Source organism: Dendrobates tinctorius, unplaced genomic scaffold (assembly GCF_039654945.1).
Source record: "Dendrobates tinctorius isolate UK_male_01 unplaced genomic scaffold, ASM3965494v1 ptg000120l, whole genome shotgun sequence".
In the NCBI taxonomy this organism is placed as follows: Eukaryota; Metazoa; Chordata; class Amphibia; order Anura; family Dendrobatidae; genus Dendrobates; species Dendrobates tinctorius.
The window spans coordinates 34,839,151-34,855,541 of NW_027361788.1; the positions used below are offsets into that span (position 1 = coordinate 34,839,151).

At 44.8% G+C, this 16,391-nt stretch overlaps 1 protein-coding gene across 9 annotated transcripts in view; it reads right to left on the reverse strand.

Annotated features, from left to right (window-relative positions):
- Positions 1-16,391, reverse strand: part of KCNT1 (potassium sodium-activated channel subfamily T member 1) — a 275,208-nt gene that overhangs the window by 93,937 nt on the left and 164,880 nt on the right. For 2 of the 9 annotated variants that reach the window (XM_073541143.1, XM_073541147.1), the window contains exon 2: positions 595-636. The exons of the other annotated variants lie outside the window; for them this stretch is intronic. In XM_073541143.1, coding sequence (XP_073397244.1) covers positions 595-636 — 42 coding nt within the window. The remainder of the gene's footprint in view (positions 1-594; positions 637-16,391) is intronic. 9 annotated transcript variants of the gene reach the window in all.

Below are 16,391 nucleotides of genomic sequence, written 5' to 3' on the forward strand. Positions count from 1 at the left end.
ACAGCCGAGCATTGTAAGAAACTCATTGATGGTTACCGGAAGCGGTTGGTCTGTTATTTTGGATAAAGGTTGTGCAACCAAGTATTAGGCTGAGGGTGCCAATACTTTTGTCTGGCCCATTTTTGGAGTTTTGTGTGACATGATCAATGTTTTGCTTTTTGCTTCATTCTCTTTTGTGTTTTTTCATTTAAGACAAATTAAATGAAGATAATACCAAAGAATTTGTGATTGCAATCATTTTCAGGAAGAAACTGAGTATTATCTGACAGAATTGCAGGGGTGTCAATACTTTTGGCCACAACTGTAACTACAGATCACATAAAAGTTGAATGTGTCGGGAAGCAAAAAAAAAAGTAAGTGCATCCTACTTGCATGAGATTTGATAAACATAACTAATTTCTTCTAGAAACAGCGCCACTTTTGTCCATAGGCCATGCCTGGTATTGAAACACTTGAATTAAAAATAAAGCTGTAAAATCAGACACGGTCTCTGTACAAGGGTGGCGCTGTTTCTTGTAGCCATGTTTTTCTAACTTCATACATCAGTGATTTTCACCGTAGGTAAAATATAGTCATGCCATGCAGTCAACTCACTGTGAATAGGATCGTTCAAGACTGAATTCTTCCGTACAATTCCTAAAGCGCAGAACAAGGAGAGAAAAACAGCAACAGGATCACAAAGACGGCGTCAGCGCAGCACCCGGCTTTCCCCAAGCTCTCCCAGATGACGCGGGCGCACACAATGGCAGATTTGCTAATCATAGGACTGCACAGATTTGACATCCATCCTCAGTTTCCTTCTAGCTGGTTTATGGCCACATGTGGCACTGGCAGAATACAGGCTGCCATTACACGGTCCATGAGTCCAGCATGCAGACTGCACCCTGCGTGTTCACCTGGGCATGCACAGCGGCCCTCATCATCGGCAAGGCAAAGCGTCATTATTCCGGAGGTCGGCCAACATGGCGTCTTACAATGGCAAAATATAGATGAAATATACCAGCCCCCTCTCAGCTGGCATCATTTATAGGGGAGTAACATTGCTGCCACTTGCCATAAATATATATGTATATTTTTTTTTTACCTGGTGTAAAAGCCGCTGTTCTCCCGAGTCCGGCGTTGTTTTTCTTTTATTCCTGCACCTCTCCGTTCCTGAGATATGACCTCCTCTTCCTTGTATATAAAGCTAGTCTTTTAGCCAACTGGGTGTGGTCTCCAAGAAAACCGCCCACAGAGGAGCTGGGAATCACTCCCACTTGGCTATAAAGAGACTGGAGTTATGTACAGGGAAGATGGGAGGTCGCTCCATCTTCACAATATCCTCAGATTTTATTGGGCTGGGTCAAAGGGGTTGTCCACTACATTTACTTAGTTTAAAAAAATGGGCCTATGGTGGTCCCAACATAAAAAAAGAACAAGACGTGCTGGATCCCTGCCACTCCTCAGTACTGCTGCCAGTGTTCCTCTTCTGGTGGGGTCTATCAGGGGACCATGGGTTGGCTGTAATGGTCACCAAACGCCCTCCTCCTGCCAGGAGATAGTCTGGGGTCTGGTAGAAAAAAGTAGTGGACAACCCCTTTAAGACCGCAAAATTGGTTCCTTTTACCCAGGTTCCTTGCAGAACAGTGCCACACCGCACAGTGTGCAGTATAGGGGGAAGTCTCGGGTATTTGGCGCATGTTCCATGTACCCCTCTATTGTGGCCCTTGGATTGGAGAAAGTTGTGCTCCTCTGACAAGTAAACCTGAAGACGCAGGGATCCTGTGTCACTGTAGTGCGTCACTTTGCACAGCGTGTCACCCACAGCATTGATTGTTCTTCTACTTTGCTGTCACATATGTTACGGACAGGCGGCAGCAGTAGGATTGTGCGGCGCTGTGCGGCACAGAGCACCTGGTTAGCAATCTGCCCCCGCGCGGAGCTGTAATTGTGCGACCATTGTATGCAGATGACAGCTCCTGTACGTCAGAGGCTGCAGGTCTGCCGAAAGTGCCGCCCGAAAAATCCTGCCTTTGTACAAGAAATATAATAATTCTGTATTATTCTGTTTATTAGAGCTCAGGGTGGGTAATGTGTGTCACGGCTACATATGGCAACTGTCGCAGTACAAAGCTTTATAGGGGGGGATGTGACGCAGTAACTATATTGGTGATGGTCTTGGGCGTCATTCAGTGGGAAAAGGGTATTGTCCAGCAAAGCATGGCTGTCTTCTTCCAGAAACAGCGCCATACCTGTCTATAGTTGATGGGTGGTACTGCAGCTGAGCCACATTCACTTCAATTTATGCGAGCAGCAGTACCAGATATAACCCATGGGGTGGCGCTGTTTCTGCAAAAAGGCAGAGTTCTGTACAACTTCTGAATATTTGCCTGTTAAATTTTAGGGATCTATGTTCCCTCCCGAACCCACCAGATAGAAAAAAAATACAGCTAAAGCTTTATAATATATCTTTTGTGTCAGCTACACACTACTTATCAAGAGCTCTGTTTGCAGTCAGGGAATAGAAACATTTTTGCCTTTACTTGTTTTAAGTGCACGGCACAAGCCGTGTTTCAGATGTGTGCTGTGCACTTGCCAAGGATTTCACCATTTACAGTAAGGGTATGTTCACACGTCGCTGATTTTTCCAGCATTCCTACAGAAAAAAATTGACTAATTTTGTCGTAAGTTTAGCCATAACACTGTGAAATGTGATCAGAGTTTTCCTTTAAAACAAAAATGGCTGCAATCCTAGTCTGAGATTTTCTTAAAAACCTTACAAATGGGAATTCCTCCATAAAGCACTCATCCAGTAGATGACGTTGCCATGTAATTTATTTTAACCCAGTGGAAATGCCGCTGTTCAGCTGAATCCGGCGTTGTTTTTGTTTTGTTTCTGTGCCTCTCCATTCCTGAGATATGGCCTCTTCTTGTCTGTATATAAATTGAATTTTTCTTTGTCAACTGGGCGTGGTTTTTAAGACACCACCCACTGAAAAGAATTGATCACACCCACTAGGTAACATGGCTGAAGAAGGAGCCATATCTCTGGAATGGTGAGGAGCAGCAACAAAAGAAAAACAACACCGGATTCAGGAAAACAGCGGCATTTACACCGGGTGAAAAAATATATATATTTATGACAATTGTTTGAGCTTCTTTATGGTGCAATTCACATTAAAAATAAAAAAAAACATTTAATTCTAAATATGAAAAGAGTTCCGTAAACCTTTTTCCTGAGCAACACTTTAGTATAAAGCAGTATATTTCATTATCGCAGCAGTAATTCAATAACAGGCCATTTCATCGTCTGCTTCCTCTGCTGCCTGTCCTGAAGCGCTATTCTATCACCCAATCAAGCAGGTATATCTAATGCCCGACAGTCACAGGTACATCTGCTGCTTGGTAATACATCCTCATTACTTTTTTTTTTTGCTTTTTCAGCGAGCTGTTTATTTCATCCAATGGTAAAAAAAATCTTGTGTTACATGGAAACCATCAACAAGTAGGACAATTACAGAAGTGATGGTAGAGACTTAGGGTTTTTTTTTTTTTACTTTTACTAATTATGGTTTGTGTGAAAAATTGCAAAAACAGCGATGTTTAAGGTCTACTGGAAAAATAATAGATCTGTCAACAGCAGCTTGTTAATGGTTTCCATCTTCCACTCTCTAGCAAAAAAGTAGAAAAAAAGGCTATTATCTTTACTACTAAGATGCTACATTTTAACATATTTAATGAAAAACTTAAGTTAAAGAGGTCCTGTCACCAGGTCAGAAGTGGACAGTTTTTGCTCTTAATTCTCACTGCTCCCTGGATTATGCCTTTTTTTTTTTTAAATCCACAATACAGTTCCAGAAATTTGGACCTTTTTTTTATTGAGTGTTAATTTTCATGGGTGTGGCTCACAGGATCCTCTGGGGCGTGTCTTTAGGCTGCTCTTTATTATTATTCTACTGTAAGTCACGCCCTTTTGATAAAAACCATAAAAATGTAAAAAAGAGCCTATATCACTGGAAACTTATGGCGGATTTGAAAAAATTAAAAAACGACATATTTAGGGGATCAGTGGGGACAACATAAGTGCAAGAAAAGGCCTCTTAAATAGTATAAATAATACAAATCAAGGACACAGTTTGGAACGCCATACTCCAAATTCAGATTAAAGGAGCTCCCTGCTTTGTAAAATCCTCTTATTCCTCCAAAATGATCTTTTAACAGAATTCACTTTGGTTTATAACGCGCCAGCGTCCTGAATACGGTATGCGGTAATGTGTTTTCTTCAATGCTTGCTGCCTATTCGAGTTCTTTATGGTGCTATTATTTAGCTATTTTATGGTTGCATTATTTGGGCGCAGTATGAGCCCACTATTACTGCTCATAAGGAAATCTCAGTGCGACGTGTACTGTACATACACTCGTAGAATCTTTTTAGGATGCCACTATTGTTCATCGTCATGTAGCGGTTGATGATAATGTACCACGAATAGTGCACGACTCAGCAGCATACATTTTTCATCACCGCCCTATTGACAAACTGGAGATCACTTTAAATCGCCGTCACTTTCTCCATGTATAAAATAATGCGGAGCCATCAGTGCAGGAGTGACCCAGAGCTGGAGCGGGGAAATACTCATCTCTCCTCTTATCTTGGCTTCTGCGTCTGCAGATAAAACATTCCCTGTAAAATCCACCGCAAAGCAACGTGTCTGAAATTAAAGGAGAAATGTTCTCAATTAGGAACCAGAGTTAATAGGGGGGGGGGGGATCCACCCTTAATAGCCATCTCTTACTCCAGAGGACCCAGCACACTATGTATTCTAAGTACCATCCATTCAATCTGATAAGAATGGTGTAATTCTTTATTCCTCCTGCAGTGGTGCTGTAGGGAAATTAAGCACTCACTGCCAGGTTCTGTGACAATCATAACTGATCACTAGGAATTCCAGCTGCTGGATATATGGCAAATTTCTGTTCGGTGAATCAAACTGTTACTGACCAAATGGATCTACCTTGTATTGGGTGATATGGTGCGTTTTGTGTTCAGATTTTGTTTGGTGACATGGCAGCAGTAAGGCCGAAAGCATGTAAAGAGCCTTCTCCTTGCAAGGACGTAGATGCATGTGGACCCCATACTCTTATATTCTAGTGGGTCAACAGATCGGGTTGGGAGTTGGCATGCAGTTAGCGAGTAAATGGTTAGCCAAGAAGACTCCGAAAATGGACCAAAGTAGTGATAAGTCACGAGCGTGGCCCACTGAGCCGATGAGGAGCAGAACCATGTAGAACCACTTGTGCTGTGTGATGAGTGTCACCCAAGTGCTCCAGATGGTGCTGCACATAGAGATTCAGAACAGATTGAAATAAGGAGTCATCCCACCAGCAAAGGGAAAGCCACCAAAGCAACCACGTTCTGTCTGCGCAGCCACGAGGATGGAGCATTCAACAAGTCAACACCATCATAAAACAAAATTCACTAATGCATATTATTGCCGTCTGACAAGACCAATTTATGAAATTTTGCCATATGAAGGTCAGAGGGCCAAATGTTTGTGTCGGGTATCTGCATTGAGAACAGAAACTCCTTGGACACGGGGCACATCAAATCATGAAGCTATCACCACGTGATGTCTGGGATTCTATATCTGTTCTCTCCAGGGCAAAAATCAATGCCTTCTAAATATTCAGCTTCTGAAAGTTTCAGGAAAGCTCAATGACAGATTGCTGCAGTCTGCTCGGCTGAAGACTGATGGTAGAAGACCGTACAGGGACTCCATACCTAAAGTCCTAGAAATATAATGTGAGTTTGGTAGATATGAGAGTATGTGCACACAGTGTTTTTTGCTGAGGATTTGGAGAATTTCCACTTAGTTTCTGATCCAAAAACTCTGTGTGCACAACACCCAAGATCCAAAGTACTGCTAAATTAGTCATGAAAACTGATAGAATTTTAGGATCCGTATTGGATCACCTTGATAACCCGGCAAGGATTGTCCGGATGATATTGATCCACGTTTTGTTTGGGCATGCCGTAAGTGACCGGGTTGTTTCAGAAATGTAAATATTTAGTGGATAGAGATGTTCTTCTGCGGGGATCAGCTGAAAGGCTACCTGGCAGTAAGTGTGTAATTCTGCTGCAGCGCCTCCTCAGGGGAAATCAAGCATAACGGATTCCACTGAAATCATTAAAATGTTCACAAAATGTATGGACATGATGGGTCCCTCAGAGAGATTCCGTGTAGCTGATCTCTCCTTCAGCCAAAAGATGATTATTCTCAACCCCTTTATTTAACTTCATAGGGTTTTGTAAAAGCTCCATACTCGGGTGTAGGACTCCTTTAACTTCTCTTCCTTCCGTTCCATAAAACATTTATGCATGAATTCCACTTATGTGCAGTTTATTTGTAGTGAAGGCCTGAAATCCGAGTTTAGAAGCCGCCCACCGACTTCAAACGAAGAAAAGAACAATTGCAGATAGTAATGAACTAACAGGATGTCAAGAAAACACAGGAACGGTACGAGGGGGCAACAGCTGCAGGGCTGTGATTATTATGTCAGATGAATGCTCCTATGTGTTATAATGTCACAGTATTGGACCTTTTATGTTACCATGTACATTTCGTTATGCCATGAAGTCTTTAGTTCTGAAGTTTGCATACAGCTTACTTTTAAAATTCCCTTGCAATTCTCAGGTGGTTTTCTACCTTGCCCAATTAGAAGCCATTGGTTTGGTGCCCCAACCGGTAAGTGCAATTATCGCCTGTAGCAACCATGGTGTCTCAGCCTATTTAGTCATCTGATGTTTGTTCCCCCAGCTGTTTTAGAAGAAGTTAGTCAGGTGGCCATGAGGGCATCACCAGTTTCGTTCACCAGCCCCAGGGATAGTCATTGGTCATGTGCCCCGGGTTCTGTAAAAACCATTGGTTTGGGGTGTCAGGTCTTTATGGAGTCTTCGGGTTGGTCCCTCAGCCTCAGTGGGAGCCACTACTTTGGTTCCCCAGTGAAACTTGTTAACTTATGTAACACCTGCCCAGGGAACTGTCAGAGCAGCTACCTGCATACTGGAGCTTACAGACACTAAGAAGAGTTTTGCAGCGGCTGTTAAACAGGGACCTACAGACATTAATCGTTTTTCCCCTGAGTGGCAGTGGACTACAATTCCCAGGGACCCTTGTTTCAGTCAGATGACACGGCCTGGAAAGATAGAAAGAAAGAGAGTGGATTGGAGGAGGAGGGACTTGGGGGAGGGAGCTGACGAGAAAGTGGAAGTAAAGGCTCAGAGAGGAAGGAGCGTGGCAGCTTGCTGTGAGAAACAGAGAAGTGTGGATCTGCATTCCTCTACGCTGCAGAGTGTGGCAGCCCCCGCTGAGATACCCTCGCTGCTGGAGAGAGCTCCGTCCTGTCGCCCTTTGAGGCCATTAACATCAAAGACCTGGAGAGTTCTGTCGTCACTCCCACTGCATAAAGGCCTAAACCCTGCCGCCCCCAGCTGGTGTCCAAAGAATCCTCTGACCATTTGAGACACACAGTGAGTGCTCTTCTGAGACTTGTGGTTCTACCAGCGCTATTTACAGTGTGTGCATTACAACCCAGACTATTGAAATTAATATTCATCTAAGTGCACCCACGGTTCTAATTTGCGCCCCAACATCCGCGGCAACTGGGCCCCAATGTTTGGACTGAGTTGATACAAAAAGAGGGGGGGAACCTGCTACGTTATATTTGCAGGGTCGGAGTAGAAGTAGATTGTGATGTGTATATGACTTTTATAGAGCACCGTTATTTGTATTGTATGTTATTCCTTTAAACCCACCTCAATTCTGCTGCATAGCAATAAATCTGTTAAACGGTTTTACTCCTGTTCCCTGAGTGTGTGTACTGAGCTGTGGCAGGGGTTTCCCGAATCAGCCCCTGGCAGAAGATAACTGTCCTTCTGCAGTCCCAGAGAGAGGGAGCTCCAATCAAGATTCGGGTGGAGGCACAGCGCCCTGGAGAGGTGAGACCCTCCCCCATAAAACCCAGTGTACCGTGGTAGCCCTAAAGTGGTGTTACACTTAGTTCCCTAGATTCAATGGAAGCCCTTTTGGGATCATTCAATTTGGTTACCTAGTTACCCAGAGCCATTGTATTGGCATGCCAGCTTCAATGGATGCTTTTTGATCTAGGGCCACAATCATAGTGGGGAGCCATTGGTCTGGTGCTTGAGGCCATGAGGATACTACTGGTTTGATGCTCCAGTCCCAATTAGAGCCATCACTTTGGATCTCTAGTGGGAGTCATTATTTTGAAACCCTGACCTCTGTGGATCCATTTATTTGGTACATCAGGCCATGAAGAAGACATTGGCTTAGTGCCCCAGCTTGTATGGGAGCCCTTTCATTTTGTGTCCCAAATCTAGAGGGAACCATCATTTTGTTTCCTCAAGACGAGCCATTAGTTTGGAGATCCAGCTCAAGATGGCCTCACTAGTTTGGTGCTCCTCCAGTACTAATGAGAGCCATCACTTTTGTTCCGCTGTGGAAGTCATTGATTTGGCACCTGGCCTCTGTAGGAGCCATTACTTTAGTGTCCGCTGTGAGTCTTTAGGGCCTGTCACACCAAGCGATATCGCTAGCTTAACGTCACTGGTTTTTGTGACGTTATAGCGATATTGCTAGTGATATCCCTATGTCTGATACTTACCTCCGACCGCTCCCCCGCTGGTTATCGCTGATCGCGCGAGAACAGCCTGGACCGTTTCTCGTCGTCAGCTTCCTGCTGGGCTTCCTGCTGTGACGACGAGCGACGCGTGGACGCGGGCGGGAGGACGTCAGGATGGCCTCGTCTGACAGGTAGGTAGCGACCCCCGACCCCTGCGATGTCGCTGGTGAGATCTGCCTGTGTGGCAGCGCACTAGCGACAACTTAGCGATGCACCAGCGATCCTGACCGCGTCATATCGCTGGTCGGGATCGCTGGTACATCACTAAGTGTGACAGTACCTTTTGGTCTGGCACCCCAGCCTTCGTGAATATCGTTAGTTAATTTAATTACATCATGAGGTAGTCAATGGATTTGTGCCCCAACTTCAATAGAAGCTCTCTAGTCTTTTACTCCAGTGCCAGTTGGTTCCACTGCTATGGAGTTCTTCAAAATGAGAAGCAGAAGCTGTCATCTTGCGGCCATCAACATCTGCGCAGACGTGGCTCAGCTAAACGGATTGCATGGGATTAGAAAAGCATGGCTGTTTTTTTCTAGCCACAGCGCCACACCAATCCACTGGTTATGTCTCGTATTACAGATTAGCCTGGTTGAAGTGATTGTGGGATGAGTGGCAAAATCACGCACAACCTGAGAAAAGGTGTGCGACTGTTGAGGGAAAAAAGCTGTCATGTTTTTCTAAAGAGGTGGTCTTCAAGGGGTTAATATTGATAGATGCTATGGTTAGTTTTTTCCTCATTGACATGGACACTCATGACTAGTCGGCCTCCTCTGCACTCATGTTTCCATGTGAACAGTGCTAGAATGAATTACAGAGCGTCCACAGGTAATACAATATCACCATCGATGATCATCGATGCCACCAGAAAGGGTTAATGCAACGATCCAATATAACACTCTCCTGCAAGGGCAAAGCCACCTGTCCTGCTGCATCGAGGAAAGATGGTAATAATAGTTTATTTAGTCTGGAAATCTTGTTGCTGCCGCTTAGGAGGAAAATCAGCCTTTGGGCCAGAAAGGGCGTACACATCAATAAGTCAGGAAGCTTGTGGAACCAGCATGGCATCATGGGGACATGGAAAATGGAGGATTTTATAGATTGTTACATTTGGGGACATGATCCTCTCTCCTTTCAGGCTTTCAAGATTCCAGAAGCCACACAGATGTGTAGTTGGTTCCTAACTATTGTATCTGCATAGTTTTTTTTGCGTGCCCAACTAGTAGATGGCTCTACGGCAAGTGAGCACCAAGGACAGGACAAAGATAAGGGATGGGAGGCGCCCCCAACAACGATCAGGGATGGGAGGCACCACCAACAACCAGAGATGGGAGGCACCCCCAATAACCATCAGGAATGGGAGGCTCCCCCAATAACCATCAGGAATGGGAGGCACCCCCAACAACCATATGAAATAGGAGGCGACACAACTACCATTAGGGATGGAAGGTGACCCCAACAACCATCGGGGATGGGAGGCACCCCCAACAACCATCAGGGATGGGGGGCACCTTCAACAGATGTCATGGATTGAGGCGGTCTTGAACAAGTTCCCTACAAACACCAAGCATGGGGGCACCCCCAACAATGAACAGGGATGGGAGGCACCCCCAACAACCACCAAGAATGGGAGGCACCCCCAACAACCATCAGGGATGTGCGGCACCCTCAGCAACCACCAGGGATGGGAGGCGCCCCCAACAACCATCAGGGATGGGAGGGCCCCCAACAAGCATCAGGAATGGGAGGCACTCCCAACAACCATTAGGAATGGGAGGCGGCCCAAACAACCATCAGGGATGGGAGGCGCCCCCAAAAACCATCGGGATGGGAGGCGCCCCCCAACAACCATCAGAGATCAGAGGCACCCCCAATAACCATCAGGAATGGGAGGCTCCCCCAATAACCATCAGGAATGGGAGGCACCCCCAACAACCATATGAAATAGGAGGCGACACAACTACCATTAGGGATGGAAGGTGACCCCAACAACCATCGGGGATGGGAGGCACCCCCAACAACCATCAGGGATGGGGGGCACCTTCAACAGATGTCATGGATTGAGGCGGTCTTGAACAAGTTCCCTACAAACACCAAGCATGGGGGCACCCCCAACAATGAACAGGGATGGGAGGCACCCCCAACAACCACCAAGAATGGGAGGCACCCCCAACAACCATCAGGGATGTGCGGCACCCTCAGCAACCACCAGGGATGGGAGGCGCCCCCAACAACCATCAGGGATGGGAGGGCCCCCAACAAGCATCAGGAATGGGAGGCACTCCCAACAACCATTAGGAATGTGAGGCGGCCCAAACAACCATCAGGGATGGGAGGCGCCCCCAAAAACCATCGGGATGGGAGGCGCCCCCCAACAACCATCAGGGATCGGAGGCACCCCCAACAACCATCAGAGATGGGGGTACCTTCAACAGTTGTTATGAATTGAGGCTGTCTTGAACAAGTTCCCTACAAACACCCGGCATGTGGTGCAGCAGGAAGGGGCAGGCTCCTGACCAGCAGTATTGGGCTATAACTATGCCATCATCCCGTAGGTATCACATACCAACACAAGCGCTGTACATACCATGACGGTATATTCGCAGGTAGCAGATTTGTTGCCAGCATTCCTGTGACTATTTCTTCTTGCAGGTGTGAACATTCCCTCATAAACATCCCTAGTAACACCCCTTAGACCTGTTTCACACTTCAGTTGTTTGACGTCAATTGAAATCCGCCAAAGAGTAAGAAAAAGGATCCCTTTCTGTTTGACAACAAACGGATGCACCGGATCCGTTCCAGCCACCAATGTGTGAAAATTAAAGCAATAGGACTCTGGAAGAGAGAGCGAGATTATGACGGATCCGTCAAAAAATGGATGCAACGGATGACCAGCCATCAAAATCCACCGCTAATGTAAGTCAAGGGGAAAAAAGGCGGATCCGCAAAAAAATGGCGGATCCGTTTTTTTTCGAAAAACGGCGGATTTTGACTGATGTCAAACAACTGAAGTGTGAAACAAGCCTTACAGAAGAGTAAGAGTGCCGACAACCTCTGGGGAGTTGCCGTTTTCCCAGTGATCCTCTCCAGGTGTCAGGAGAATTCTCTCTTCCTCCAATTTATTTTTCTCTGTTTCTACAGAATGAAATAAGAAGAAACCTCTCTAATTACCTGGATTGTGGGACATTGCTGCAGACGTGTGACACAGAATTAAAGCGAAATAACTGCTTTTGTAGGAAAATCACAAAATATTACTAAATTGTTGCACTGAGTGGGGTTTTTTTACAGTAAATGTCCAGGTTTTAACACCATTTTGGACCATTTTTTCTGCACGGAGGCTATAAAATTCTGGATGTCTGAAGACTTCACTAGTGGGGCTTAAAGGGTTGATCCCCCTCTCCCCACCCCCCCAAAAAAAGACCCCCTATCCTATGGATACTCAATAACTTATGTCAATTTGCTGATTGCTGAGGGTTCAACCACTGGGAACCCCAGTGATCTCGAGATCTAGGCTCTGGAACGCCCTCAGTAGCTCTGTCCTGCAAGAAGATAAGGTACGCATGCTCGGCCGCTACTTTCATGGTCTATGGGATGGATGGAAATGGTGGCGTGTTGTACACTGCAGTCCTACAGACAATGAATGGAGCGGCGGTCGAGTAAGCGCACCTTATCTCCAGTCATGATGAGGCTGCGGATGCTGTTTAGAGCTGCAATTTTGAGGTCAATAGGATTCTCAGAGTTCGGACCCTCAGCGATCACCAAGTTATCCCCCATCTTATGGATGTAAGATCACTTCTTTTTTTGGGGAAAAAAAAAAACCATTTAAAAGACTTTGAATATTTATCACCTATGGGCAAAGGCGTAGTTAGGGTTTTGGTTCGGGAGGGGTGTGGGGGGGCGAACCATCTGAGCAGATCCCTACCAGGTAAGCCTGATTACAACTATGGTGGTCACCCTAATAGTGGATGTAGTAGAACATCCGCAGGTAACCGGGCTGTTACTAAAAATAATCTCTATACCAACACTGATTTTACTGCCATATAGTGACAATACAGTGGTAGATCCCAGTCCTGTAGAACATATAAGAAATTACAGAATCGTTACAGATAATGACTTACAACTGACAGTCTTTCTGATTGAGTCATTCACTTTTCCTGTGTTTTCCATCTGGCCCACATCAAAATGACAATTTCTTCCAGCCAGGACTCAGCTGCAGAGATTACAACAAAGACACATCTGACACATTTCCTGCACTGTCCTCATCTATCCTCAATCTGCACAAACTCCTTATCCTGCTGTTATGCACTCTCCATAGGCCTCTATACAGTATAATGCACTCCTCATAGGCCTCTATAGTATAATGCACTCCCCATAGGTCTCTATATAGTATAATGCACTCCCCATAGGCCTCTATATAGTATAATGCACTCCCCATAGGCCTCTATATAGTATAATGCACTTTCCATAGGCCTCTATATAGTATACTCCCCCCCATATGACTCTATATAGTATAATGCAATCCCTCTAGGCCTCTATATAGCATAATGCACTACCCATAGACCTCTATAGTATAATGCACTTCCCATCTGGCCTCTATATAGTATAATGCAATCCCTATAGGCCTCTATATAGCATAATGCACGCCCCATAGACCTCTATAATATAATGCACTTTCCATAGGCCTCTATTTAGTATTATGCACTCCCCATAGGTCTCTGTATAATATAATGCACCTCCATAGACCTTTATATAGTATAATGCACTCCCCATAGGTATCTGTATAGTATAATACACTAACCATAGGCCTCTGTATAGTATAATGCACTCCCCATAGGCCTCTATATAGTACAATGCACCCCCAGAAGCCCTCTATATAGTATAATGCAATCCCTCTAGGCCTCTATATAGCATAATGCACTACCCATAGACCTCTATAGTATAATGCACTTCCCATCTGGCCTCTATATAGTATAATGCAATCCCCATAGGCCTCTATATAAAATAAAAAATAAAATAAATCTTTATTTTTATATAGCGCTAACATATTCCGCAGCGCTTTACAGTTTGCACACATTTTCATCACTGTCCCGGGTGGGGCTCACAATCTATATTCCCCATCAGTATGTCTTTGGAGTGTGGGAGGAAACCGGAGTGCCCAGAGGAAAACCACGCAAACACGGGGAGAACATACAAACTCCTTGCAGATGTTGTCCTTGGTGGGATTTGAACCCAGGACTCCAGCGCTGCAAGGCTGCAGCGCTAACCACTGAGCCACCGTGCTGCCCTAGCATAATGCACGCCCCATAGACCTCTATAATATAATGCACTTTCCATAGGCCTCTATTTAGTATTATGCACTCCCCATAGGTCTCTGTATAATATAATGCACCTCCATAGACCTTTATATAGTATAATGCACTCCCCATAGGTATCTGTATAGTATAATACACTACCCATAGGCCTCTGTATAGTATAATGCACTCCCCATAGGCCTCTATATAGTACAATGCACCCCCAGAAGCCCTCTATATAGTGTAATGCAATCCCTATAGGCTTCTATATAGTATCATGCACTTCCCATAGACCTATATAGTATAATACACTCCCCATAGGCCTCTATATAGTGTAATGCACCCCCATAGGTTTCTATATAGTATAATGCACTCCCATAAGCCTCTATAGTATAAAGCACTCCCCATAGGCCTCTATGTAGTATAAAGCACTCCCTATAAGACTCCATACAGCATAATACACTCCTCATAAAAAATGTTACCTCTCCTTCTTGTTCCCCCCGCTGCTCCGAGTCTCAGTACAATGGCACCAAGTTCGGCATCCAGCAGATACAGTTGAACTTGTGATGACGGGCAGGGAGACTGCTCACGGCCCCCACAGAGTTTCGATGTATGGGCATCCAGCGTACACCAATACAGTTAATAGCAGCTTAGCTTCTGGTGGGCCCCTCAGAGCGCGGGTCCTGGGGCAACCGCACCCTCTGTCCCACCAGTAGCTACGCTACTGTCTATGTGACCCTCAATAACCATGAGAATGGGTGTCCCGTGAAAAATCCATCCATACCTCACAATGTACAGAACTTGCAGATACCACACGTAATTACCAACAATGGTGTTAGCAATAAAGACTCATATTAGTCCTGCAAAGTTGCAAAGTTGATGGAGGCTCTGAACTTTTCTGGCCCAGGAGCCAGGACACCACTGAATTTGCCAAGGCTGTTTCCCCCCCAAAAAAATGTTATGGCTAATTGATGTATTAAGAAATGAATCAGACATGGTCCTTATCTATATATAGGGGAGGCCATGTGTCATCTTGTCCACACGGATGTCAGCTCTGTCTCGGGTGAAGCAGAATGGAAGCGAATGCAAAATTCAGGTTGCCATGGTTACAAATAATCAATAAGATTGTATATCAAAACCATTTCCTTCCTGTGGCAAACAGCAAATAACAGTGAGGAGACCATGATGCGTGCTGGGAGCGAGAGGTAGTAGGGTCTCCCCTGTGGAGGCATACTGTATGTGAATTAGTAGTAGGCACACAGCTGTAATGTGTACTGCACTCTAATATAGGCCCATACTGTGCCGCTAATGTTACAGAAGTGCTGGCAAGGTTTGACTTTTGGTTTGGGTACACTTTGGCTATGTTCACTCTAGGTTTTAAAGTGGAAACCATTTCTGAAAAATGCTCCTTTTGAGGATTTTCTTTTTCCTGATGCATTTTTTAAAAAGTTTTTCTTCCCTGACGCGTTCTCTGCATCCCTCTGATTGGACAGTGACAAGTTTGGAGAAGTTTTCATCAGGATCTGATACTTATTTTTCCACCAGGCATTTCCAAAACCTCTTCAGGAAAAATAAAAAATAAAAAAAACTCATATGAACAGTAAAGTTGATTTCCCATAGAAATAAATTGGATGAGTTTGCCGAGAGTTTTGAGGACAATCTTGGAATTTGCTCCTTTTCAGAGGCTTTAGTGTTTGCGCCCTTATTTTCTATACATTTTATGTCACGTTTTAAGTCGCATTTTAAGTCCTCCATACACTATTATGGGCACCACATAGTCCTCCGTATAGTATTATGGGCACCACATAGTCCTCCATACAGTATTATGGGCATGACATAGTCCTACATATAGTATTATGGGTCCCATATATTGCTCCATACAGTATTATGGGCTCCATATATTGCTCCATACAGTATTATGGGCTCCATATATTGCTCCATACAGTATTATGGGCCCCATATATTGCACCATACAGTATTATGGGCCCATATATTGCTCCATACAGTATTATGGGCCCCATATATTGCTCCATAAAGTATTATGGGCCCCATATATTGCTCCACACAGTATTATGGGCCCATATATTGCTCCATACAGTATTATAGTCCCATATATTGCTCCATACAGTATTATGGGCTCCATATATTGCTCTATACAGTATTATGGGCCCCATATATTGCTCCATACAGTATTATGGACCCCATATATTGCTCCATACAGTATGATGGACCCTATATAATGCACCATACAGTATTATGGGCCCCATATATTACTCCATATAGTATTATGGGCCCAATATATTGCTCCTTACAGTATTATGGGCCCCATATATTGCTCCATATAGTATTATGGGCCCCATATATTGCTCCATACAGTATTATGGGCCCCATATATTGTTCCATACAGTATTATGGGCCCATATA